At 37.8% G+C, this 27814-nt stretch overlaps 1 protein-coding gene across 1 annotated transcript in view; it reads left to right on the forward strand.

Moving 5' to 3' along the window:
- Positions 1-967: 967 nt before the first annotated feature.
- Positions 968-27814, forward strand: part of pdcd6 (programmed cell death 6) — a 29916-nt gene continuing 3069 nt past the window's right edge. The window contains exons 1-5 of the mRNA XM_015396291.1: positions 968-1199; positions 9776-9837; positions 23297-23341; positions 25215-25373; positions 25920-26029. Of these exons, the coding sequence (XP_015251777.1) occupies positions 1117-1199; positions 9776-9837; positions 23297-23341; positions 25215-25373; positions 25920-26029 (459 nt within the window). The 5' untranslated portion in view covers positions 968-1116. The remainder of the gene's footprint in view (positions 1200-9775; positions 9838-23296; positions 23342-25214; positions 25374-25919; positions 26030-27814) is intronic.

Raw genomic sequence — 27814 nt, forward strand, 5'->3', positions numbered from 1 at the left:
CACTTAACCTCCTTTCTGAAACAGGCCCCAGGTTTCCCCTTGCTGCAGTTAAGGTCAGTGTTTATGTTTCAACACAGAAACTGGGCAAGAAGGAAATCAAGTAGGAAAGTTCCACAACCATAAACATAAAAGCTCTTTTCCCAAATGTAAGACAGCATAATTAGATTTAAAAAACCCTTTAAAGAAAACAATACAGAACTAAATGGGAACTTAGTGTGTGCCGTTATATTCGGCAAACAGCTTGCTAAATAGAAAACCCTGTGCCATGCTAAATAGTAAAACACAGTGCTGGTAGTGTCATGGTCTTGTCCTGCTTTCTTTTGTCAGAATTCTGACTTTAACCTCAAAATTCAGACTTTAATGTCAGAATTCTGACTTTAACCTAAGAATTCTGACTTTAACCCCAGAATTCTGAATTTTTTTTCTCAGAATTCTGACTTTAATCTCAGAATTCAGATTTTTGTTCTAAGAATTCTGACTTTAATCTTAGAATTCTGACTTTGTTCTCAAACTTCTGACTTTTTTCTTAGAATTCTGACTTTTTTCCGCATAATTCTGACTTTAACCCCAGAATTCTGACTTTAACCTCAGTATTCTGACTTTTTTTGTCAGAATTCTGACTTTAACCTTAGGATCCTCACTTTTTTTTCAGAATTCTAACTTTAACCTCAGAAGTCTGACTTTTTTTCTCAGAATTCTGAGTTTTTTCCCATATTAAACTGAAAAATCAATTAACTTTTTTTTTTTTTTCAGTGGCCCTAATCCTCTTCCGTAGCCTCTCCTAGCTCTACATCAACATATCTTTATAAAAAGAAGCGGCTGATGCGAGTCATGCTGTCTCATCCTATTGTCCATTAACTTATAGCAAAATGGAAAAAACTATTCACAGTTTTCTATTTTTACTTCACAGAAAAAGACGTACGGCGTGACGTCATACGGCAGCAGTGAATGATTGGCCACGCCCCTGTGCGGGAGGGGATCCGCTATGAGTTCTGTGTCTGATTGAGAGGAAGAAGAGAAACTACAGCAGAAGGAAGCGATCGCTCTGCTCTTATCCTGCTGTGGTTCGTAGTTGTGTGTTTTATTGAATTGTAGTAACAGAGCTTTCTGGTAAAGATGGCGTATCACAGCCCCTACAGAGGCGCCCCGCACACCAACGCTGCTGCGGACCAGAGCTTTCTGTGGAATATCTTCCAGAGGTGAGTGCGGTGAAACCCGCCCGCCTGTCCGCTCCGCAGTGAGCTGACAGGCTTTAAGAGGAAGAGAGGCGGACTGGGTGCTGGTTCCACTGCTTATTTCACTAACAGCCCGTTTGTTCTTTGCTCTTTTATGGTTTCTGACGTTTTCTGTTCATAGTAAAGGTCCACCGCAAATATGCGTGACATGACGGAGGAAATACCACATAGTGTGCCTTTTTTTTCTTTTATCATCTGCACATAGAGATATACACCATGTGACTGTGACTAGTCACTTATCTGATAACAGCAACATTTTGAGTCTAACTGTAATACTTCCATTCAGCAGAAGGACTTCTCAAGCCAGGACCTCCAGGAGTCCTTGAAGGTTCCCTCTCTGGTTCCTACCTGCAACTTTATTCATGCCATCACAACTGATTTACACAATTAAGTTAAATCTCTACTGATTCCACAGGGAGAATAAAAAAGGCAATAGTAAAGCCACACTAGAGAGAGAGAGAGAGAGGCTGATTTACACTCCAGTCAGGCTGAAATGTGTGTCAGCAGCTGTGGCAGTCATAGTAGTAGGCAATCAGGGACATGTTGATTCGGTTTGGCCCCTGGTAATAATTGAAGTTATGTAATACTGCAGAGGATTTGCTTCCAACGCTACAGAAATGCTGCAGGCATTTGGGGGTGTTTGGACCAGCCCTTGCGAATTATTCATGTGTGGAGCAGAACTTGGGAGTAATGCAGGGAGAGAGGTACGCAGATCAACCTGGACGTTTCTTTCTCGTCAGCCTTTCTTGCTTCTAGGGCTGGATAACTGATAAAAGGAAGTAGAGTAGGAAAGGGTTTTTGATTTCAGACTTAATTAACTAATTATCTTTCAGAACCATCCATCAACCTGTCTTCTGTATGCTTCTAACTGCTTTCCTTCAGGTATCCTATTTAAATCCTGACCTCCTATAGTACCTTATACTGATTTTTCAAGTTGAATCCCAGGTATTTATTCTTTGAAGATGTCTAAAAAGGGACTGGGAACTCCAGAAAGCTGAGCCTGTATCATAAAGAGTCAAGGTTGTGTCCAAACCCTTTATTTAACAGGAAAAGATCAATTGGCTCAGCATGATTGCTGTTTCATAGTAGTGGTCTTGTCCTCTGTCACATGAAGGATACATAGAAAACTGACATACCAGATACATATTCTTGTCTCTGAGGGTATTTTTTATATTGCCTACATAAACAAAAGGTATAATGAGAGCAAATGTCAGGCAAACAATGTGACAGTCATCAGTGCATGCATCCTCTCTCTCTGTCATGCGCTTCCTCATCTGCAGGTCTGATGTGAATATCTGGCAGAGCCGTTGTGGAATTCCCTGTCATGTGACTCCAGTCAACAGAGCGCAGTTAAGCAACGGGAGGCCTCTGGGTCTATGTGTCACACAAACACACCTACTTTTGGAAGAGTCATTGTTGTATTGTTTGTGGCACATGGCTTATTTCATCTTTATGCTGTTTGGTTGACTGGAAGTGTCACCGCTGGGTATAGGTCCTTAGCTGGTATTGGGATAAAGGTTTTTTTTACGCTTTTCTTTCTTTTAGTTCATTCAAATTAGATTCAAAAATGTACCAGAGTGCCCAGAGGGAATACTTTAGGGATCTAGGAGGGCAACTGAGCAACATTAGGTGTGTTTTCAGCTTTTTCTAAAGAGTATTTTAAAATATGACATTAGAAAATTTGGTGAATATGGCAAAATTTGAAAATGGGGGAGTAGCCTGTTGGTTAGAGCATTGTGCATTGTCTGCGTGTGCGTGCAGGGAATGCAAATGTGCCCCTGCCGCAGACACTCTGGCGCACCCCTCCCAAATTGTAGGTGACTGCAGACAGTGCCGCAGACAGGAGGCCTCTGATTGGTCAAATCTACATCCGCTCTACACCATGTGTATTTCCTGTTTGGTACCTTACCGGCTTGTTTTGTTTGTATGACAGAAATTGCGGAAAACGACTCTTGAAGGTGGACCAGCTGGAAGAGTGAGGTTTGGAGAACGCTGGGACCCTTTTTCCACCTGGATCCCTGCTCTTTTTGGCCCTCATGTCCCTCCGTTGTCGCACAAACTTGCCCCTACTACCTCACCACCTCGGCCGTATCTAGACCCACAGCTAGTTTGTGATTGTCCCTCTTGCGATGTGGCGTGGAATAACATAGCTCAGACCACGCTTCAATATTGGGCATAAATCAAAAATATCTGCGACAAGCTTATTGAGACACACTGCTGCAGGGAGTTGAACCAGCCCTTTAACCCCGGACTGCTCCCTGGGCGCCGCACAATGGCAGCCCACTGCTCTGAAAGGGGATGAATTGAATGCAGAGAGTTCATTTTGTTGCTCTGTACTTGTGACAGTGTAATGACAAAAAAAAAAAAATAAATGAAAGAAAAATTTTTAGGTTCGCTTGAGCTGAATTTTGGCTTTTGCAAAAAGGGCCTTTTTCAAATTAGCTCTGACGTAGCAAACTTTTAACTCACACGACTTTGCTGTTTCTGATGTCGACATCTTCCCAAATGGAACGACATTGCGCTATATGCAACTCGATTAATTCACTTCAGACCAAATGGAAATACAGAAATTTAAGATTTCCCCTTTTTTTCAACTTTTTAAAGTTTGCTACCGCTCAGACAGCAGGACCCATAAGAAATATGTACGAATTCAGCCAAAAATTGTGCACAATGTTGAAGAAATCATAATCTCGTTAACTGCTCAAAAATGTATTTTGCATAATATAGGCTCTTTAAGGAGTAACTACACCATAATCAAACTAAACACAAATTCAAATAAATAATATACATTTTGCCTTAACCTTTCTATTTTGTTGGTACTCTCACAATCTTGATGTTTCTGTGTCAACTTGTCAAATACCATGATATTTGATTTTGGAACATTGCAGCCTAAGGATGAATTCAGACCAGGAAAGTTCTTTGCTCTGTAGGCTTTCATTTTTATTTCCTTTGGCCCAGTTTTTATTTTAATTTTACTTTTTGCAGCAAACAGAGTATACCTCAAAACAAAGCCATCCACAGCATAAAAATTATTTTCTGGATGCTACATTTACTACTATGGCGGATCGATAAGCTCAACAAGATGTATGCTTTTTGCCATGGATTGGACTGAGGCCAGTCTGTATTAATAAGCTACCGTAATTGGGACAGAAACCTTCTGGAAGTAGACTGAGACCACCTTAAAAAGTGGGTTTTTGTCAGTCTGGAGTAGAGTTTTCTGGTTTTTACTCAAAGTTCCACATAATGTACAGAAACACACTCTGTTCTGGTTAAAGCAGACCTAATATGGCATTCTGTCTAATGTTCGTTAATAGCCACTAGGAGCACTTTTAAAGCCATAACAATGACAAAAAACATAGTTCTACAGCAGCCTTTAAAAGTCCTAGTTGCTCTTCTTTAGATCAAAATTGATCTCTTATACCAGCCACTTCATGTCTATGAGTTTGAAGGTTTGTTTTATTTTCCCGCCTCTTGTGTCCCTTCTTTTTTTATGTGGAAAGCAGAGAGGGCGTTGGTCCACCAAGGTTTCCTAATAGGAAAAAGTGAAACAGGGGGAAAATGTGAGCAGAACAACTGGCTCCTTTTGGTCTGGTTCATATTGTCCTGACCCGGTTTGTTATATCCAGGTTGTGTTTTTGACAGAAATGAGGATGGAAACACCAGATGGTGCCTGTTCCATGGGGAAAAAGAGAGATTTAATGATGCTTTTCAACTTCTCTCCTTCCTACACTTGCGAGGTCGCTTTGCCTGAGGCAGAGTGAGAGATGGGAGGGTTTGGGAGAGAAAACATGCCGTACGTTTTACACACACACTCGCTATTCTTTGAGAAAATCAGCCAAGTGTTTGGGAAAGGATGGGTGCCTCCACAGCACTGCGCCATGGCCGACCCAAACCGCCCTTCACCTCCTCCGGGACAAAACCTTCATTTACTCTGAGCTGCAGACATGTTTTTTCTTTCTGGTTCCACCAAGCAGACCGAGCAGGTTTATATTTGTTTTCCTAACTCAAGCGGTCAGAAATGCACATAAAGATATCGCTGATGTCTGCAGAGAAGGCCACGTAGGCTTTAGCAATATTGCATACCACAGCTGGGAGCAGAAAGCTCAGCTGCCAGCGGTGGGCTGGTCCTCAGAGAGTATGTGAGGGTTTTCCCGTCCTCTCACCCTGCCGCTCGCCTCTGCTGGTATGTTTACCGAGAGATCGCTGCGTCAACAGGTCAGGCCCAGTGGGTTGCTAAGGAACAACTGAGTCACTGGATGTTTGACTAACCTCCTTTATAAGTGTCATTATCCGTCCTCTTAACATCCTCATGACTGTGCGTCTTGAAGCAACTTTTTCTTAGACGTCCACCATGCTGAAACCTGCCTTTTGCATGCCTTCTATAAACAGGACTTTTCTCCTGATCTGAATTTCGCAATCTTCTGCATGTGTTTTCTATTCTGCAGAGTTAAGCATAGCTGCAGTCAGGGGCCCCAGGCAAAGTCAGGCATGGGGCCCTCGGAATTGAAAAGAAAGCACATAAAACAGACTCATTATACAGAGATTTAAATCGAATGGACAAACATTATTTACGAAATTTGACTATCCTTATTGATGCTTTAAGATATCTGAAACAAACAGTTTCTTGCAGAATTTAGGGTGTCTACAATGGCTGTTCTTGTTTCAAAATGCCACAATCTAGAAATAACTCAGCAGTATGGGACGTGCAGAGAACAAAAACTTTGTGAACTCGAAGGCTGCTTCAGAAATATGCGTTGAATTACCGCTGGGAAGTAAGTTAGAAGCTGGATATTCAAGCTCCGCTGACTTAGCAGCACCTGTCTCGCGGTCGATCTGATTCAGGAGCTCAGACATCAGCCAGCCACTCTCTGTTGCTCCTTCTTCTTAAAGGCAGGGTTTCTTTTAGGGACCCTCAAGACATTTCCGAACCAAGCACTCATGACAAATAAAAAATAAATAATTCCCTTGTCTTATGACCAACTGAAACAATTCGTGCTTCTTGCTAAGTCCTGAGGTGTACAGATCCTGGAAAGATGGAAGATTGCAGCCAATATGTTGACTCCAAAGTCTCCAGTAATAGAAAAAAGTTGCTAGACTTGGCGCTAGGTGCTTTTTTTTTAAATAAAAGCGCTAGAGGGGTCTGAAAAGTTGCTAAATATGGCCACAAAAGCACTAAGTTGGCTACACTGCTGATGGTTTGCTGCTGTCTGTTTGTTTGGACCTTTCTGCACATGCACAGCATATGTGCACAAGGGGAGTGGTGACCTAGTGGTTAGGGCATACAGCTTAGAATCCTGAGGTTCTGAGTTCAACCCCCACTCCCACAGACTGCCACTCTGGGTCCCTGAGCAAAAAGACACTTAACCTGGGCACCGCACAATGGCAGCCCACTGGAACTTGGGGCCCAAGCAACTGCCTAGTTTTGCCTGATGGTAAATCCACCCCTGGCAGCCGTGCAAACTAAGTCAAAGGTAAACATTCTGGTACATTTACGGTTTTCTCTTTGCTTCCTCATTTGCAGCACTTAGATTTGTCTTGCCACTGAACTATGCATGGATTAAGATCGTGTCTGCTTTAAAACATGCTGGAAAACCTGTTGAGTGAGATTTCAGATTACTGGAAGCTCGTTTTTGTTTTTGTTTTTTTTTTTTACATCCCAGCTGTATTTTTTTCAACACAGCTGTAGGTTTTCACAGTGGTTGACGAGGCGGGCTAACTCATGTGCTGCCAAACCACACGTGATTTCAAGAATTTCTCATGAGAAACATGCTGAACAAATCACATTTTTACATGTTATTATCTTGTTCATCCTTCCAGATAGGAACCACTCACTAGGCCTCAGTATGTTAATGATCAGATGTTAATCTAATGAGGAAAGATGAAGCTAGAATGTTAATTAAAACATTTACATAAAACATTTAATCTTTTTGCTGCTGAAAATACCAGAATTTTCCCATTGTGGGACAATAAAGGGATTTTCTATTCTATTCTGTTCTATTCTACGATGATGTACTTTCCCCCCCATGTTTTAACACGTTGTGTGACAATTTCAAGAGTTCACAGCCCTTATAATCATTCAAATAAACCTTCATATCATCAGCATAATTCAATATAAGTTTTATAATTATATAACAGATATTTGACTCTTCAAAGATCATTTTAAAAGTTTTTTTTTTTTAAATCTGTTGCCTCCTTTATATGATCAGATGAATAAATACCATTATTTGTTTTTAGAAACAGCATGGTTCTGATTAGGGCTGAAGGATTTTGGCAAAAATCAGTACAACGATTGCAGGTTTGTTTCGAGTTTCTTTTGTACCGACCACAATTATGTAGCTGTTTTAGTTTTTTCATGACCTTTAGAGCTTTGCTTTGTCCAGAGTCCATTGTTGCAAGACTTCAGTGTAATCCTTGTGAGAAAGTGCTTATTTCTATTTGCATGCCTGGAATTTGGTTCTAGCTTCAACTCTCTTTTGCTTTCTGTGTAGCAACATGCCGGGTGGTATGAATTCAAAGCAATATGATAAATTGGGCAGTTTTACCTCAATAACGATAAATGCACGATAAATGCTCAGGCTCCTCTATCAGAAATAAAGACATGTGCAGGAAATGCAACTAATTTCTTTGCAATTAATTTCTTGAATAAATCGCATGACATATTACTTTCAATTAAATATTAAAGTATTGTAACCATTCAAGTTTAAACATTCAGCAATGCCTCATTGAACAGGAGGAAAATTTTACCTCTTGCAAAAATTTTTGCGCAAAGGTAATGGAGCCTTTTGCACATTTTTGAACTCAACAGGGTGGTTATGCTTTAGGAGGTGGTGGAGGTTGAATGTTTTGCTTTGGGTAGTTCCAAAAGTTTTTAGACAAACTTTGCATTTCGTGTTTTTATTTTTTTTGCTCGACATCTATGGCATAATTTTGGTGCCACCGAACTGAGCGTGCAGTGAGAACAATGTGAATCGTTTAAACTCGTAAATGCGCTCTCAACTTCTTCTCTGTGCGTTTAGCTTCCTCTCTGGTCTCGCTCAGCTCCACAGGATGAATTGATGCAAATTCGTTTACAGCTGTGTTAGACGCTTCTTCACTGGGCTCATCCGCCATTCTTTTTGTTCACGCGTCTGACTGGATGGGTAGAGTCACTTGGTTAAACACACTAGCCAGGTCTAAAAGGGGAAGGAAATACCAGCCACCAGCATACAGGGTAGAATTCCGTTTATTTCTTTTACCGACATGAGAAAATTGTCGCCGGTTATCGTAGTGAATGACGGTAACCGTAAAAATCGGGTTTATCGCCCAGGCCTGCGTCAAACCCATTTAATGACAGCTAAAGGGCTGCAGTGAGAAATGTACTGTCTTGCTCTCGTTAATTGTAACACGACCAACACTGAGGGCCTTTGGAATTAGTCAAATTGAATTTTGTTAAATTGCGATTATCGTGCAAATGTGATTGGTTACCCAGCCCTAGTTCTGATTTATAGTTTTAGAAATAAGTTTAAAATTAGAGTTTTCAAGGCTCTGTCTGTCCGTCCAGATTTAGAAAAAGTTAATCTGATTAATTGGTTATTAATGCTTGTCCAATATTTGGATATCTTGACATCTCAGAATGCATCATTTGCTGAAAAGACATCCCACAGAAAAGTAAGCCCCTCTTTTAAATTTGCTTTAACCAGCACAATTAAATTAACATAGATTTAGCTTTAGGCGTTCAGTGATTCATCTGTTCATTGAAAAATAGTCTACAGATGAATTGATTTGCAGACCAACCTTTTTTTTCATCCAAGTCTGTCCATTAGGTTCCTATATGGTCTGTACTGGTTTACTTGGTTTACTGTAGAGTCTTTATCGATCTAAAAGTGTCCGGTTGGATTCTACTTCCCTCCTGCAGCCCATCAGTGTAGGAATGTTTGCAGAGTAAAGTGCTGCTCTGTTGGTTTTGGTTCCAGACTAAAACTGCCTCCAGTGGTCGGGATGACTAGAAGATCTCAGTCCACTATTAACTGTTTATTCACTACTTTATTAAAATCTGCCAGTAAATTATTCTGCAGTTTTGAATTTATTTTTTAATTATTTGGTCAGAAATAAGTGAAAACTATTTAACCAGGAAATGTAAAGGACTTTTAAAAATACTCTGACTGGAGGAACAAGTGTTTAATGCAGCAGATTCCTCTCTTTGCTCTCATCTGGCTGCTTTTACTTTTGCTTTTTCACCTTGATGATCAACATTACTGTCTGACATTCCTGAAAGCTGGCTGTGCTGGTGTTACCAGTCAGCATTCTGGCTCCCTTTGCTTTCTAAGGATCAGACACCCGCATCTCGTCTGCCCAGCTTCTCTCCCTGCACAAGTGTCTTGTTTGTCCTCATCACAGACCTCCATCCGTCCCCGCGGGCCGCTGAAACACTGACACGCTCTCAGCATGGTCAGGTTTCCACAGGCGAGCTCTGATGTCAGCTGCTATCTGTGTCTGTGGGTGTGAAGATGGTCAAGTAGGCGGGGCTAATCTGTGGATTTCTCTTTTTCTTGTCTTTGAAGGGTCGACAAAGACCGGAGTGGAGTCATTTCCGACTCGGAGCTTCAGCAGGCCCTGTCCAACGGTAAGTAACGAAGCGTTGCAGATGTACCGCTGTTTCCGTTCTCTAAATCTCTGCCGCTCTTTGATTGAAGCAGCTGTCAGAGAAACGAGGGGATGGTATTTTTATCCCTGGGTTGGAGGTGAATTCAGTAAAAGGAGTGCTCATTTATTTTTACCCAAGGATAAAAGACAATCAGATGAAAGTCTACAAGAGCTGCTTGAAAGGAAACACTTCAGTATGTCCTGATTGTGTGGAAGTAACTTATTTCATATCCAACCCAACCAAAAGTCAAACCATTTACAGATGCTTTATTTGTCTATTCTATAATTGTGAAAGTTTTTACCTTTAACATGTTTTTCCCCCCATTTCTCCAAACTTTTTTCAATTTTGCTCCCTTTAAACAAACAGATTCACCTACTGCTGTTTAACCCATGTTTCTTCCAGTTGAAGGTTAAATATTTACAATCCACAATAAGATGTAATCTCCTGTAAAAAATATTAATATTTTTTAAACTTTTGTCCCACTTTTAAATTAGCTTATTGTCAGTCATATTAATTCTCACACACTGTGGTATTGCATTGATAGTAAATACAAGATTTGTTTGCATATCCTTGCTATTGTTAATTTTAAATTACATTTTTTTTCACATTAAAACAATAAAACCTCAAACAACCTTAACATATTTTCACATTGTGTTATATTTGGGTTATTTATAGGGATGTAACTAACAATTATTTTTTCTGATTAATAATCAAATAGCCAAAGGTTCCTTAAAGAAGTTTTTTTTACAAACTCAAAGCAGGTGAAACTAAAACTTTTTCACTTGAGAAATTCTGGATAGAGCATATTGACGGACAAAATTATTAATATTATCATTTTTTTTTATCTTAAATGCAAAATGTTTGTATATAATTTTCAATCTTGGTATAATAACTTCTTAATGTGGGTTCCTCTGTCAGCTAAAGTCATGCTTTAGAGTCTATAAACACTTTATAGGGCAAGATACCATTGTTGATCACTTGCATACCCCTTACAAATGGAGTCACCCCCCCATCCCTCAGTGAGTTCTAGAAGCACAAGATCTATATCCAGAGTTTCAGCGAAGATCCTGCTACATGGCTCTACATCTTTACATTTTGGCATTTGACCCATTAGATGAGTCCTTGAATGATATATTACCTACTGTAGATTAAGTTGGAAAAAATAGTTAACGAGTCAATTAAATGGTAAAAAGCTAATTGAAAAGTTAGAATGTAAAATTAAAAAGTTAATAAGCCTACTTAACAATTTTATTTAGATTTTTAAACCAAAATATGTGCCAGTATCAGCATTAATGCCTCTAAGGTTATGTTGTACCAAAAAATTTTTTCTTTTTCATGAATTTCTTATAAAAGCACTTCCTGTTATTTTTGTTATATATTCGGGCAAGTTGGTGTTTCTTATTAATACATTGAAATAAATTTTTGCCATTAAAATATCCATATTTTTTTAATGTAACAAAGGCAATAAGGTCTTGTCCTAGATTCCAATAACACTATTGGCTTGACATTTAGATTTTCATATTTCACTGAGTGCCCTATAAAGGGTTAACTATTAGTCCATTACTAAATGAGTTGATGATTATTTCAATGATCGATTAATCACAATTAATCCAATTAATTATTTCAGCCCTGGTTGTTTATTTTACAATAATTTGAACACTTATTTAACTAATATAATCTCTACTTATTGAGAAAGCTTGCTCCACGTTGAAAATAGGGATTTTTTTTATGTTAATAAAAACACTTATTTTATGCCTTTTTATTATTTTAGTCCCATTTATTCCCATATTATCAATATATATATTTTCCTGGACATTCATATCAATTTTGACTTTTTAGTATGAACCCTATTAGCTTGTTAAAACAAAGTCACAGCTATAGTGGTTTTAAAGGGATGCTACCCTCATCTAGCCCAGTACCATAGCAACCGCTATCATTAAGCTTTGGTGACGAGTGGCAAATCACTGTGCAGGAATTTGGCCTCAAATTCAGATGATTTATTTATTTATTTTTTTTAATCATCACCATACCATTAAAGGTGATGATTAAACTAGACATGTCTTAAGATCTTATTTTAGTTTTTCGCTGTTTTCTAGAGACATTCAGAGGTGAAATTTCTCCATCTTTTCAGGTCATTGTTGAAGTTTTATATCCCGGCTTGTCTGACTAATCATTAAATGAGGCACCTTAACCTGTAACCTGTAAAGCACTCGTCTCTCTATCAGGTAAATGAGGTAGAAACGACCAATATGCCGTAGTCGGTGTCCCCTCGTCTTTTCCAATGAGCCTGAACGATTTTAGGGGATAGTTTCTAAAATAATAAAGCTTTTAAACTAACAAAGTATTATGCTTTGCTCTTAAATAGATTCAATTCCATTCAGAGATAGCTTTCCATTTTCAGTTGTTTTAAAGGCTGATGATGAGTTACACTTCCCCTGTTTCAACCCCATTAGCTCTGAAATTTGCTTACAGAGAATAGAGGAAATTAGCATTAGCACTCCTGAGGACTAGAGGGATGAATGCTAAGTATTGTCAGTAAATAAACAGTGTTTTCTTTTAGCTCTGATTGGGGACAGAGGCTCCACCAGTGCAGGCTGGTAAAGTGCCTCTGCTTTATTGCCACACATCACTGATCCCCGCCTCTCCCTGACCTTGGTTGCAATGCAGTTGCAGGGTTGAAATGCAGTAAACTTTGCAGTATCATTTATCTGGAAACCCTGACAGAGGCGTTAGGTTTGCTTTATACGTTCCTGTAGAAGTTTTTATCTTAATTTTCTGATACGTTTTTGAGGAGGTAATTTTTTATATTCCTGTAGGACAAAAAAAATGTAAGAGGTAAAAAATGAGTCTTGAATCCAGCTGGGGAAGCAGCAGTGAAAGAAGGTTTTATCAGACTACGCAGTGGCTCTCCTTCAGCATACTGATTAGTGTTTGAGTGTGTGTTTGTGCATGAATTCACTGCCTGGTGTTATTCGTCTTAAAGATATGCATACGTTTATTTTTTGATACCAAGGTTCATTTATTTTTTTTCCTCCTGAAGACTTGGCCTGTGTGTGAGTTTGTCTCACTCCTTTGGATACTGAGTGTGTGCCTTACTGTGTGTGTGTGTGTGTGTGTGTGCAGACTTTAGGGCAGGCTACCCGGTTCAGACTCTGCCAGTTCGTTACTTCTCTGTGATGTGAAACGGAGCCAACCGAGCTGAACACACGCAGCTCTGCATCCTGTCCTGCAGCGGGTTCGCTAAAGCCACCAGCCTTGCCGTTTGTTGTGGCTCTGCAAACATTGCTCAGCTGTTTTTATGCACCAATTGAACTTTTATATATTTTTATTATCTGAAATCAATCACTCTGTCCTTGCCTTTTCTGTTGGCGGAGCTCCGTATTGGAATTAATTCTGGAATGAATACTGAATGTGTCATAAATCACCTTATATCAGCCTTATGTGCCTCTGATGATAATTTATTTTATTGTTTGTGTGCGTTACATGCCAAATACTAAGTATCAGGCTTTCTGGAACTGTTTTGTAAACTGATAAATGACTTTTAAAGATCCTTTGCATGTTAAGGTCAGATTAACTATCCATGCAGTATCCCCTTTCTAGCTACTGATTTCCTGGTTTCTTTTCTTTTTAATGCCAAAGCTAAGTGAAAAAGACTCCGTTAGCTATTTAAAACCAAAGCTAAAGGAAACAAAGAATATATTTAAATTTAGCAGGAAATGGAAAACTGCAAATATTTTAGTTTTGAACCTTTCTCATTTTCTAAAGAGTCTACCTTTTAAGGGAAATGCTATATTTTTAAATATCAGAAATCTTTTTTTTAAGGTATCTGTTATAATAAACAGGGGTTGACGTTAAGGATTTTTACCACTTGCCCTTTGGGCAAGTGACTTTCACATTTCATTTACCCAGAAACAATTTTTACTTGCCCAGTATAATGTTTGATAAATATAGTTCCTAATATTCATTTTTGTATATATATCAATGAAACATGTTTGTTTTTTAAATGTTTTTTGTAATTCAGTATTTTTGAAGTTTCCAGGTTCCTGGTGTGTATATGCATGCATCAGATAATGAACTCAAGCCTACATTACCGTGTTATCATGCTTTTCAATCCTTCCTGCACATTCTTTTCAAATTAAACTTTGCTTTAAACTGTTGTGTGCTTGGGAAAAATATAAATTGTAATGTAAAAAATCTAAAAAAAAAAATTGACAGGTTAAAAACTTAAGATAAATCACAAGATAGAAGTCAATGTCACAAATGAATAACTTTTATTTTAGAGTCACAGTATGTTTATACAAGATAATACTATTAATATAATGTGACTTTTCTAGAGAATCATTATACATAGTTATTTTATTCAGGGTTTCCACAGTCTTACATAATTTCAGAATTCCCTGACTTTTAACTGACACAGGATTAGTTTTCCCTGACAAAATAAATGCAGCAACAAGACAATAATAATAATAACATAACAGGTCACCAATTTAACATGTTTAGCTCTATAACATTTAAATGCACCCCTCCAATGTCTGAGAGAAAAAAAATGAATATTTTTTTAATGTATGACCAGCATCACTGTACAGAAGACTGCCATATGATAGCGCTTTCTAGCTTGTTTGTTGTTTTGGTAACTACATCAAAATTACCGCAAGTTGGACAAAAATCACGCCATCTGGCGGAAATATCGCAGCTTTTTAAATCACGCTAGAATGTGTACAAAACAACAAAAATGGCGCCGGCTGCGTCGTTTTCAGCTAATGTCGGTGTTTTTAAAGTAATTTTGAGTGATAAATAATTTTTTTTGCGATCACTGCACTCGCACGGCGGGCAAATGCAATGAAATTTGTACTCTCCCGACAATAAAAAGTACTTGCCCCGGGCGATCGGGCAATGGTTAACATCGAGCCCTGATAAAGTTCTTCTAACTCTTCAGGGTAGAAACCACTGATCTCTATTTTTTTCACTGGATCTCTGATTGCCCGTTGGTAATATGGGGTTGAAGTGAAGCCACAGGCTGCCATATTGATACTCCCTAGTTAGACCGGTCGCAATGTAAACAATATGTAAGCTCTGATTGGTGCATCTCTATTCCTAACAATTTTCCTGCATATCTGTGAAGATGCTCAGTCATCCAGGTCATGGTTAAGATTGAAAAGTTCAGTTTGGGCAACTGGACGTGAAGTTTTGTGTCCTTCCTCTGGTCTTCCTCTGTCAGTCCAGGTCGTGACAGAATGTCGTCCACACTGAGACTGTGATTGGTTCTGTCCCACATGTTGTGCCATTTTAATTTGTTTTGTTTCGCCGCTGCCTCCCTTTGTGCAGCAGAGAGCAGATAACAGACCTATTCTCATCATGAGCTCAGATGTTCTGTCTTCCTTAGTTGAACTGTGTAGGAACGGCAGTGTGAATAAAACTGCTGAGCTGAACAAACGGCTCAGCATGAAGAGCTTGTTCAGCAATCCTCACGTTTTCACTAATTTAAAGGTTTCTATGGTTTATTTCTGTTTGAGTCGAGTTGACTGAGGAAGCCTGAAGCACTGATAGGGTTAACTTTAGCTTATGATGTGAGACCCTACGGTTATTTTGGTGGATTCTTTCAGAGTGTCATGATTTGTCATAAAACCATGACCATAAAAACACACTGAGATGTTGGGCTGCTGCTGCTTGGTGACTCAGACTCAGGAAGAATGAATGTTTTGTCCATTATGTTGGCACCATGTAATGCCGCTTGGATGATTAAGCCTTCTTAATTGTGCAGTTTTGAGTCCAAACTTCCTCTTCAGTAGCTATATATTTAGAGATACAAAGAAAACCATGACAGTTTCTTTGCCATCTAACAAGAACAACCACTTTGGTTGAATTAGAGGCGTGGTGGTCTCATACTGTCTTGGCAATTGTGAACTAAACACTTTTATTGCGTCTTGGTATGTTAGTCAATCTTTTAGCATCAGGAAGAAGCTTAAAATACAAAACATGACTTATTAAATACATCAGTAGCTTTAATCACTGCATTGTTAGAGCTCTTAATGTTCAGAAATTTAAGTCCCAAAGAAGACTGGGGGGGAGAAATCTCCGGCTCAAACCCAGTACGACTGTGTAGGAAAGTCATCCCTCTTTATATGGGCAACATGCACTACTAGTAGTGTGTGGCCCCCCGCATAAACAATCTTTATGCTTTCAACATCATAGGCTGCTTTTTATGCAGCTGCCCACCTCCCTCCCACAGAAATGCACAAAGCAGGTGACGTTCCACTGTAAAGGCAGGGAGCTGCTGCAGCCTGTACAGTTTCTCTGAATATTAATTTTATGGTAAAGACTGAAAAACTACAATGGAGTATTAGGGTCAGGATAGAGATTTTTTTATTTTAATAATCTCATTTCAGAAAGAAAGCCGACCAGCACCAGCAAGCAGCTACCTCAGTCCACTTTGACATTCTGCCCAATTTGGCATCGGTTTGACAAATAAGGAAATTGTTTAGCACACCACCATCAGTATAACTTCACTTGATGCACAACATTCCTCATTTTAGGGAAGAAAATGCTTTTTGTAAGAGTTTTCTTAAATAAAACTTTATTCTTGTAGTATTAGGACTTTATTCTCATAACATTAAGACTTACGACTGTATTCTCGTAACGATACGACTTTATTCTTATAATATAACTTTATTCTTGTAATGTTACGACTTTATTCTCATAATATAACTTTATTTTCGTAATGTTACAAATTTATTCTCATAAATTTATTCTCGTTATGTTACGACTTTATTCTCATATTATAACTTTATTCTCATAATGTTACGACTTAATTCTCATAATATCATAACTTTATTCTCATATTATAACTTTTTTCTCATAATGTTACGACTTTATTCTCATATTATAACTTTATTCTTGTAATGTTACGACTTTATTCTCATAATATTATAACTTTATTTTCGTAATGTTACAAATTTATTCTCATAAAATTATAAATTTATTCTCGTAATGTTACGAATTTATTCTCATAATATTATAACTTTATTCTCGTAATGTTACGATTTTATTCTCATAATATTATGACTTTATTCTCGTAATGTTAAAACTTTATTCGCGTAATATTACGTCTTTACTCTCATAATATTATACCTTTTTTCTCATAATTATACGACTTTACTCAAAATAAAAGCTAACTTTTTTCTGCCTGCCCCTAATACTGTCGTATAAAAACTACCTGCATGATAAAAATCAACAAAATAACGATTGCAGCCTACTATGCTCTATTGTAGACGAGCTGTGATTTTTATTTTATTTTTAACTCCGTAACTCAAAACACAACTCTCCGCTTTTGCATAATAAATTAATCTGATCTTGAGGTTGTCTTTTTTATATATTTTTAAAGTGTTGTTCGGGCAATGCTGCCATCTGGTGTTAGCATTTTTAATGGCATGCAACAATTTGCTGATGAGGAAGAAAAAACTTTAAGCAGCAGAAATGTTTATCAGAATTAATGATCTACCTCCCTTCCTGATGGGAAATAAAAATAAACTGTTGAGATCTCGCATTTTATCTGGTTTGGGTTTTCATGTTTCAAATTCCCTGAAACGAGAGAATATCAAAGTGAGGCTGTTTATCAGACTGTTTCATTATATCTGTGCTCAAGTATATGCTATAAGGAACACTCTTGGTGTAACACTTTACCAGTAAGAAATAGACTAATTATTCAGTTTGTTTACCTGACTTGTATTTCCTTTCCCCTCACAGTCACATGTTTCCCCCATTCTGACAGGATGCGGTTCATTCAGTTCCTTAACGAGTTTCGGACGTCAAATGCTGATAGAACATTTAGGATCTGTTTGGAAAGGTTTTTATCAATGTGTGGCTCCTTATGCAAAGTGTAGGAACAGGCGTCTCACAGAGTGCCATCAGGACCGTTATATGTTTGTGTACACACTGCGGTCAGAGCACTCTGTTTTTCCACCAGACTGCCTCTTTCTCCCCTCCCCACCCTCACAGCCTCTCTCCAGCCCACAGCCGGCCGTTCGGTTGGCCGGTCAGAGAGCGCAGTGTGCGGACGGGACAGAGAGGGGATTGTCTCAGCTTCCCGTTAGACAGAGACGCGCACTGAAGCCGCCCTCCTCTCTGGGCAGCCACAGCCATTGGTGACCTAACAGCCAGATCCTGCTGTCAAAGGTTTGTGTACTCGGCTCTGTGAGCTGAGGAGTCTTAGGAGCTGGAAAGGTCACAGCTTGTTTTGTACTCTGCCTTGGACCGATTCTTGACGTCCTACTTTTTATCATAAATATATTACCCTAGAAATGCAAGATGAGGAATAGATCTGTCAAGTCTTACGTAGGATTAGACCTGGGGAGATATTCTGACAATCCGACAAAATATAACACAAAACTTTCAAACCAAAATCTTTGATATGATTAAACTCCTTTTAAAAAAACAAAAGAAACAATTAGGTTTAGGCAACTAAAATAAAACGGCTGCAAGGCAAAATATTAAATTTCTGCTTGCAATTTAAACCTTGGAGTAAACACCCACTTAATTTAGTAGTATTACTTTAAATGTCTCATTTTACCACATGCCTTACTTGTTCGCAGGTCTGTTTTTTTGTGTGTTTTTTTTTAATTCGTCAACACAATTAAGCAGAGCTGGTATTAGCTGGTCACTCAGGCTATCTGCTGTGGTAGCTAGCTTGTAGCAGCTGCCTAATGAGTTTTGCTACTTGTGATAAAATCACGTCTCTGACCAGCATTTCTCAGCAACAGGTGGAGGAGGGGCAGCACTGCTACATATGTTGGTGAAACGTCTGGCCTTTCTAGTACCCGTTTTTTGTGGTTTTATTTAAAGGAAAACGGAAAACTTTTTTTAGAACCAGAAGCTTGATCATAATTATTCCTACCAACTAATGAAGTGAATAAAAACCAGAGATGCTTAATTTTCTGTGTATTTTTCAGTAGAAATAGACCTACATTGTTATCAACGTCTTTTAAAATAAGCAGCATTGCCATTAAAAAACCTGTATCAGGCAATCTTTAGGTGAGTTTTTCTAGGGTTATTTTTTATTCCTTAAAATACATTTTGTGTTGTGGTATTAAAATCCATTGAAATTAATTAAAAAAGTTACTGAGTATTGAATATTTTCCTGGATATCAATATTGAATTTGAGATTTTGGTATCGTGACAACCCTAAATAAAATGAATAAAATTTTTGACAATAAGAGGGAGATTTTCCTTTTTTAAACTCCCGTCTGTAAAAACCTGCACAGTGTTTCTAAATATAAGGTGCTTGATTTGGTTCTTGCAAAATCAGTCTGTTGTTTTCTAGTAGGCATGTGCACGCACAGTCCAAACAAAAATTCAATTCAATTCAGTTTATTTCTATAGCGCCAATTCACAACACATGTAATCTCAAGGCACTTTACAGTTCACCAGATCATACAGTCAAATTGATTGAAGTTTTCTATCTAAGGAAAACCAGTTGATCGCATTGGCTCATTGACTCGAATGCAATCCCTCACACTAAGCATGCTTCTAAGAAGAATCCTCCAGCAGAACCAGGCTCAGTGTGAGAAAAAAGACACAATATGAAGTTATCTTGTCCTTTCCAGCATTAATCAGGCATAAAACCAACACTCTAAGCTGCAGCGTATTTTATGCAGTGTTCAGCCCATTTAAGTTTGAAATTCACAGTTCAACAGTTATCTGAGGTTAAAATCAGATGATAGAGCATTTTTAATGTAGTAATGTGTTGTTGTTGTTTTTTTTTATCTTTATAGCTCCCTTAATTATTAGTACACTTTTAAAAAGACCATTGAAATTCTTAAAATAAATCTGATTATATTCTGTTGTCTTAATTTGAAACTAAATATTAGATTTAGTTGAAAACATCAGCTTGCAAAAGTTTGGATTTTGCTTTTCTCAGATGCAGACCTTGCTGGCAGTTCTATAAAAACCTACATTGTGACATTAAAATAAGCTTTCCTTACCTGATGAAAGTTATCAAATTATATGATCGTATATTATATTATCTTCTGGCTCATATCTACTTTGCATGACCAGAATTAAAACTTTCCGAAGAAATAGCGTTTGGTTCTTATTTTACAATTATCTGGAATAAACACCCGGAAAATTGTACTGAAACCCTCAGTTGGTATATTTCCAGATTTAAAAACTCCTATCTAAACTTTATTAGCTTAGTTTCCACTTTAAATTTTGTTCCATTCTTTTATCAGTTTATCATTTATTAAACTTTTTTTTTTTTATATAAGCATTTTATGTTAACGTACCACTTTTATTCTCTTTAATTATTTGTGTTGCCTCTTCTCCCCCCCTGAAGCTGCTTACAAAGCTTTACACTTAGAAATCTGCTCATTGCAAGGGAAATTTTGCTGGATTCTTCCAGAAAGCTTAAAGAGGGTCATGATTGGGTCTTTAAATTGTGTCACAGTGAAAAATCCAGATAAACTTCCCTTCAGTCACCAGATTTGCATCCTGTAGAGATGTACTTCGTACTTTGCATCCTGTCTGCTCACTTCAGCCTCTTTGGGATGTTATCAGGGAAGGCTTGGCAGCAGTTTTGATTTTACTTCATGTCCACCTTAAGCTGTGACTGTTATTGTAGCTGACTGCTGATTGAATCAATCGCAGTCGGATAGTGTTTAAAAACTGATGTATTGTTTCTCCTCTTGTTTCATTCGGCTGAACAGGCCTGAAAGTGGCTGAAAATGAGTCTCTGAACCTTTGAAGTGAATCGCTGTGACTGCTGATGCTGCTGTTGGTGTAAAATCAGCTATAACCCATAAAACGACCTGTTTTCTATTTCTATTGAGATGAACAGGCTTTGATGGTAATTATATTTGTATTATAATAATAATTGAACTTTATTGATCTCACATTGGAGAACTTTACATCTGCATTTAACCCATCCCCTTGGGGAGCAGTAGGCTGCCATTGTGGGGCGCCCGGGGAGCATTGCGGGGTTAAGGGTCGTTTGCTCAGGAACCCAGAGTGGCAGTCTGTGGGAGTGGGGCTCAAACCCAGAACCTCAGGATTCTAAGCTCTATGCCAAAACCACCAGTCTGCCACTCCCCCAGAATTTCTGTGATATATTTTAGATAATCTGGTGAGCGATTTGGTGAAATAGAAGAACACGGGGGGCATTATCAATAAGAGCATCTTAACAGAGGAACATGAACCCAGATTGAGTCGGAGCCTCAGGGTTTATCCTGATTAGGCCTTTTCTTAGACCTCGACAGCCGTTTCTCATCAATAAATTAAAACAAAAGGAAGAGGGAAGACATCATGTGTTTCCTTAAGAAGGCTCCTAAAATCTCTTCTCATGTCCTTAAATTCCTCCACACTTTATCTTTATCATCTTAGTCCAGAAGCAGCTTTATTTTCCGTTCAATGCACTTTTATGGTTTGTGGTTCCAATTTTCAGAAACGCCCTTGGGTCAGCAGAATGAACTGCTTCCAGCTATTTCAACAATGACTAACTCTTTATTTTCCTTTTCTTTGCTTTTGTTATCTCCTTCCTTTCTTCACAAAAATCACCAATTTTTCCTTCCTGCTGTTAAACTTTTGCCCTGTGATAAAGACAGTTTGTGACTCAGCAAGGATTCAGATCCCCTCAGGTTTCAGGGGCCTATGAGGTGGCAGTTTTATTTCCTGTGATTGAACATTGAGCTCTAGAGAGAAAATAACTGTTTTGGTGGGGGGCCTTTAAATTAGACATTCCAACCTCAGACTCTCCACCGTCCATTTTTTTTTCTCCTTACACCAAACTATTTGTTGTGCTCATTTGATGATTGCTCCCTTTTGCTGCTGCTGTCAGGCACTTTCAGTGTTTGATGCACAGCTCTTCCCTGCTTTACCAACATGGTCACAGGATGAAGGGGCAGAGGAAGCTAGAACTATCAGAAATAACCTGGTCAATCATTTCCTGTACATTTTGTTCCTGTTTCATTCATAGATGTTGTAGTTTGATTTGTTGTAGTTGGAAGTATATTTTGATTTCATGTTCTTGTTTAAATCTGTTTTAATTAAACTTGGTGTACATTGTGATGCATGCTGCCTGCCTCCTTGATCACTAATCAGCACCAGTAAAGGGAAAATTGGCCGATATTTTGCTGACTAGTTGGTCAACCGCTACATATTCTACATGTTAGGCCTGAAGCTAATGATTATTTTGCAAATTGATTAATCTGTCGATTATTTTTCCGATTAATTGATTAATAATCAGATAGCCAAAGGCTTATTAAAGAAGACTTTGCAAATTTTAAACAGGTGAAACTAAAACACTTGATATTGATACATATTGACAAAAGAAAACATATTTTTTACCTTTATCTTAAATGTGAAATGTTTACATATTTATTTTTTTACAATGTTGGTATAATTACTGCTCTAAGTGGGTTATAATATCAGCTGAAGGCATGTTTAACAGTGTCTATACTCCAGTTAATGATTAATCGATTACTAAATTAGTTGATGATTATTTCACTAATGGATTAATCACAATTAATCCGATTGTTTCATCCCTACTTGTAAATGTGTATTATTATGACTAGATTTAATGTTAAAACCTTAAAATAATATGAAATTTAAATGTTGGACTATTTGCGTTCTTTAGGCTGCAGCTTTGGATTATTATTTTTTTACAGACTCAAGTCTGCTTCCAGAATTAAGTTGACGTTAACTTCACTTAAAGGAAACCTTTGACCCGTTTCTCCTAACTTGGAATCTGAACACTTATTCTTATTCTTAATCTTAATTTATTCATTTCCAAATTTATTTGCACACTAAACAGAACATCTTTTCTTCTGACGGCTAATATTGTACCTCTATTGACAGCAGAAAACAGTCCTCCCAAGCAATACTTAAAACTAATTTACTCAGATTTAGATTTTACAGTTTTGTAACATTTCTTATTTATTTAATGTAGCTTTATCGGTTAACTTTTTTGCTTAGATTTTACATAATTTTTCAATCATCTTATTCAATTCCATTTGAATTTATTACCAGTATTTCCTCGATATTTCAGAGTAGTTTCCCATTTTTTATTCCCTTTTTAATGACGGAAATATGTGAAAATGATTTCTTTATGTAGGAAGAATAAGTTAAAATGTTGAGGGGAGTAAAAACACAAATCAGAACAATAATATATACGATTTTTTTTGTTAAACATTTAAAACAACTATTCTCTCTCTCACTTGACTAAAAACCAGAAAGACTGCATGGCGGGGATTTTCTGATAAAGTTGTGCCCTAAAAAAAAATACATCAGATATCTTTTGAAGATGATCTCAAAGTTAACCATCTGATCTCTTTTGTACGTCACACTAACATGTTCACCTCTCATTCCTCCTGTTATGCTTTAATTCCATCATCTATCATTTAGATCAATGACATTTTGTTCAGATTTTTAACGCCTTGCCTTTGTTTCTCAGGCACATGGACTCCCTTCAACCCGGTGACGGTCCGATCCATCATCTGTAAGTAGCTGCTGACGGGGATGTACCCATCTTATACACAGCTGCCTTTTTTCAGACAGTTTAAGTTGTTTATTCGTCCCAGCGCCATGACGACAGAAAGGACACAAACAGACTTATCTGTTGTGCGCTTCATTGGGAACCTACAGCCACCAATAAAATGAGCCAAAAGCAGCATCTGCAGTGAAGCAGGAATGCTGGATCTGACTCCAGATATCGATTCGTCAGAGTATAAAGCTCACATTACAAACTTCTACCTCTGCAGTGTAATTTCAGACTTGACTGGTGACATTTAATGCACTGAAATTTTCTTTAGGTAACACACATTAACAATAAAACTTTTTTTTAATTAATTCTCTAGACTTTGGATCTCATGATGCATTGTAGCTTTAAGAGTAAATCCCTTTAATTCTCTTTTCGTCCTGTCAGCACCAAGCGCAGTAAATCCAGTGTTTTATAGCTTTGCAGCGAGAAGCTCATCATGCGATAACACTCCCTTTGTTGGGAGGTAATTGGATTGATCCGCATGAGAGTGACAAAATGGAGGTTTGGTCCTAAGAGCAGTTTTATTTCTTAGCAATGTCTGAGGGACGAATCATTCAAGTATCTGTCTGTTTAAAACACATTATTTAACCCTCCTGTTATTTAAAAGTGATGCAACTCTTATAACTTTTTTTATTTTTGTAAACTTATAATTGCAACCTTTATTTTTTAATGATGTCTGAGTGAGAGATTAACACTGAGAAACAAATCTATCAAAATTGTTAAATAAAATCTATAGAAGTGTGGCATACATCTCAATTCAGCCCCTTTACTTCTTTTCTTTTTTTACCTATAGATAAAATTCGATATGGTGCACCGATTACATTCTTCTGGCTTATCACCAATCTTTAAAATCCTACTCTGCTGATTTTTTTTAATCCCCCCCCCCCGCAAATAACCGACTCTGTCGGTTTCAATGTATTTTAATTGAAAAGCATTAAATGGCACCAATAAAACAATAAAAACCTGTTTCAGCTGCACATGTTGTAGTACTTTTAGATATTATTGAAAAGTTAAAAGCCTTGATAGTTGCTGGTTTTTACATCTTAATGGATTATGTAAGATCAAATAGCCCTGGTGGCACCGTCTGCAGTCACCTACAATTTGGGAGAGGTGTAGCAGAGTGTCTGCGGAGGGGGCAGGGATGTCTTTGCGTTCACTGCGACACCCACCCAGACAACCTAGTTTCGAAGTATAGATCAGCCTTTAATTCCGTAAAAGTTTGAAAACAATCCACTGGACTGGTTTCCAAGGTTCGAAGACGTTTCGCTTCCCCTCCAGGAAGCGTCCTGGCGGGGGAATTGAGAAAGCTTCCTGGAAGGGGAAGCGAAACGTCTTCAAACCTTGGAAACCAGTCCAGTGGATTGTTCTCAAACTTTTACGGAATGACTATGACCTGGATGACTGAGAATCTCTTAATCAGCATCAGCCTTTAATCCTTGATGCGGCCGACCGGGTTCGAATCCGAGCTGTGGTCCTTTACCGCATGCCTCCCCCCCCCTCATTCATACCCCCTTTCCTGTCAGTTTGCTGTCCAAAAAAGAGTCACTAGTGCTGCAAAAACAAAAAAAACAGATCAAATGATGATGGTAGCTATGTTAAGGAGGTCATGCAGTCATTTTGTTTAGACCTAATGCAGCGAAGATACATTAAAAAGATGAAGAATAGGAAAAAAATCAGTTGGAAGCAATGATGTTGACAGAGAGATATTAGAGATGTAAGATTTTTATTTTGGCAAAGAAAATGTCTGCCAAATTCCTTAAAGTTTGTGGTTGAAGAGTTGAAAAAAAATGAAGAAAAACCTCTAGTAACATGATTGTTGCACCCCCCCCAGCCATGTTTGACAGGGAAAACAAAGGTGGTGTTAACTTCAACGAGTTCGCCGGTGTGTGGAAGTACATCACAGACTGGCAGAACATCTTCAGGACCTACGACAGGGACAACTCGGGCTTCATCGACAGGAACGAGCTCAAACAGGCACTGACCGGATTCGGTGAGCAGAAAAGTATGCCTTTGTAGTTTTCTAATTGCTCAGCGGTGGTGAAGGGCTGCAGGCGCCGGACTCTCTGACCTGCTGTACGAGGAGCCAGGAGGAGGGTAACCCTTTTTTTAAACTTGCCACTTATTTGCATTTTTTTCTTTTCTTTTTTTTTTACTTCCTACATTTTCTGTTAATCATTCATACATTAATCTTCAGATTAAGCGTTAGTGGCAAGTTTAAAAAAAACAAAGAAACTTCTCTTATTTTCTGTACATTGCTTGTTTATGGGATAAAAAAGGCAATACTGCTTTATCTGGTCTGCTTTGCAAAAATCCAGTTAAAATATTCCACTGTAAGAGTTTTTTTTTTTTTAATCCTCATCGTTAATCCTACGCATCTCAGGGGTCTTTGACATCCAGACTGATCACCTGGACTGTATAACTTGTCCAATAAAAACCTGGAACTTGGAAACCTGGAAAAATTATATATTTTTTTTCAAATGCAAACATTAAACAGTTGCCTATGAAGCATTATTAACGTTATACACCTTGTGTGCAGGCTATCGTCTGTCAGACCAGTTCTACAGCACTCTGATAGAGAAGTTTGACCGGCAGAGGAAGGGACAGGTGGCCTTCGATGACTTCATCCAGTGTTGTATTGTATTACAGGTAAATGATCAGATAACGCAGCTTTATCATTGTGATGACATCACTCATATTCTGCTGATGATAAAAAGTTTTCAGTCCACTTTCAGCTGTCTGTAGTTTTGTATTTTGGACTGAAGACAAAATTAATTGATGACAATTCAATTTTAATTCATTTTCCATTTAGTTAGTATTTTATTACTGGATAAGCAGAAGTTTCACCAATTAGAACACGAGGTACTCCGGTAAAGATGTTTAAAAAAAAGCATACATGTAAATTAGGTGCAAGTTGTTTCCTGTTTTATACAGAAATTCGGGTTCCCATATTACAGGCTGTCCTTTAAAACTTATGAATTTTTAAATTCAATTTCTCACAGAGTCTATGAAACTTTGAATTATCCACCTGCGCCCTTTGGTGTGAATATAACTGCACACAGTGGCTTATTTGTCTTGGAAATTGGAAAGACAAGAGAACGTGCCTGAAATGAAGGATGTGTTTTGTACTCCTTAAAGCAAAGTAGAGGACCCGTGATGCTGTGACTTGTACTGGAAATACCAGGGCTATTCAGATATGTGACAAAGATCTGCAAAAAAAGAAAAAAAAAACTGAGAAATCCCCATATACAAATACTTTAAACAAATATTTTGCTTTAAGAACTTTACAGAGTCCAGATTGTCTCAAACTTATCAGCAGAGATTGACAGTCTTGCGACTGTTGCCAAAAACGCTCCATAAGTTTCAGGTTTCAGCGTTGAACGTAGCGCAGCAGCCAGAACCTGGTCATTAATTCTCTAGAAACTGGTGATGCTTAGATATAAAGCATAATATATAAATCTTTAACTGTACTCTGCAGTCTGTGATGCATCAAACCTTCACAGACACAGAATCAACTTTCCTTAAAAGACCATTTTAGTCCCTGTGGACTAAAATAAAGAATTCAGGGTCTTGATGGATCCTAGAGGAATTTTAAAAGAGTAATTTGGAGCAAAATGGATTAAATAACGTAATATCAACCTCTGTTTTTTTTAAATATAGATAATAAAGTATGATTTTCCACATTACTAAATGAAAGCAATTTAAAGAACAACAGTAAAATAATCCATCATGTAATAATAGTGTAATAAGATTTGGTAAGCTTTGTCTACATCTTGATCACAGGCACTGAGTGTGAGCAGCTCTAATTCTACAAGCTTAACAAACTTTCCTGAAGCTGAAAATACCTAAAATAGATCAGAAATTAACCCTTTTTTATGGTTGAAACCACTTATCTCTATTTATTCACTGGATTGCTGTAGTGATGTTGGTAGTACAGGGTTGAAATGAAGTCACCGGCTGCCATATTGGTACCCCCCAGTTAAATCGGTCGCAATGTAAGCAATATGTGCGCTAAAGCATTGAACAACGAGAATTTTCCCATTTTCAGGGGGACTTATGCTATGAAACAGCAAGTGTATGTCAATGTGATGATTTTATCTTTGTTTTAAAAGTCTTAAGTAGATTACCGTAATTAATAATATATATAATTGGCAATCACATTGCATAGTCAGTATGAAGTCAATGAAGTCTATAAATCATGTAATATAACATATTATACAAATCCATCACATCAAAATGAATGTATTAATGGGGGACAAAAATACATATGTGCCAAACCTGTTAAATTGATAATGTGCTTGTAATATACATGTATTGATTTCATTGTTATGGTAATTACACGTTGCATATACAGGTGCTGGTCATAAAATTAGAATATCATGAAAAAGTAGATTGATTTCAGTAATTCCATTTAAAAAGTGAAACTTGTATATT

This window comes from Cyprinodon variegatus, unplaced genomic scaffold (genome assembly GCF_000732505.1).
Source record: "Cyprinodon variegatus isolate N-32 unplaced genomic scaffold, C_variegatus-1.0 Scaffold788, whole genome shotgun sequence".
NCBI classification, from domain to species: domain Eukaryota; kingdom Metazoa; phylum Chordata; class Actinopteri; order Cyprinodontiformes; family Cyprinodontidae; genus Cyprinodon; species Cyprinodon variegatus.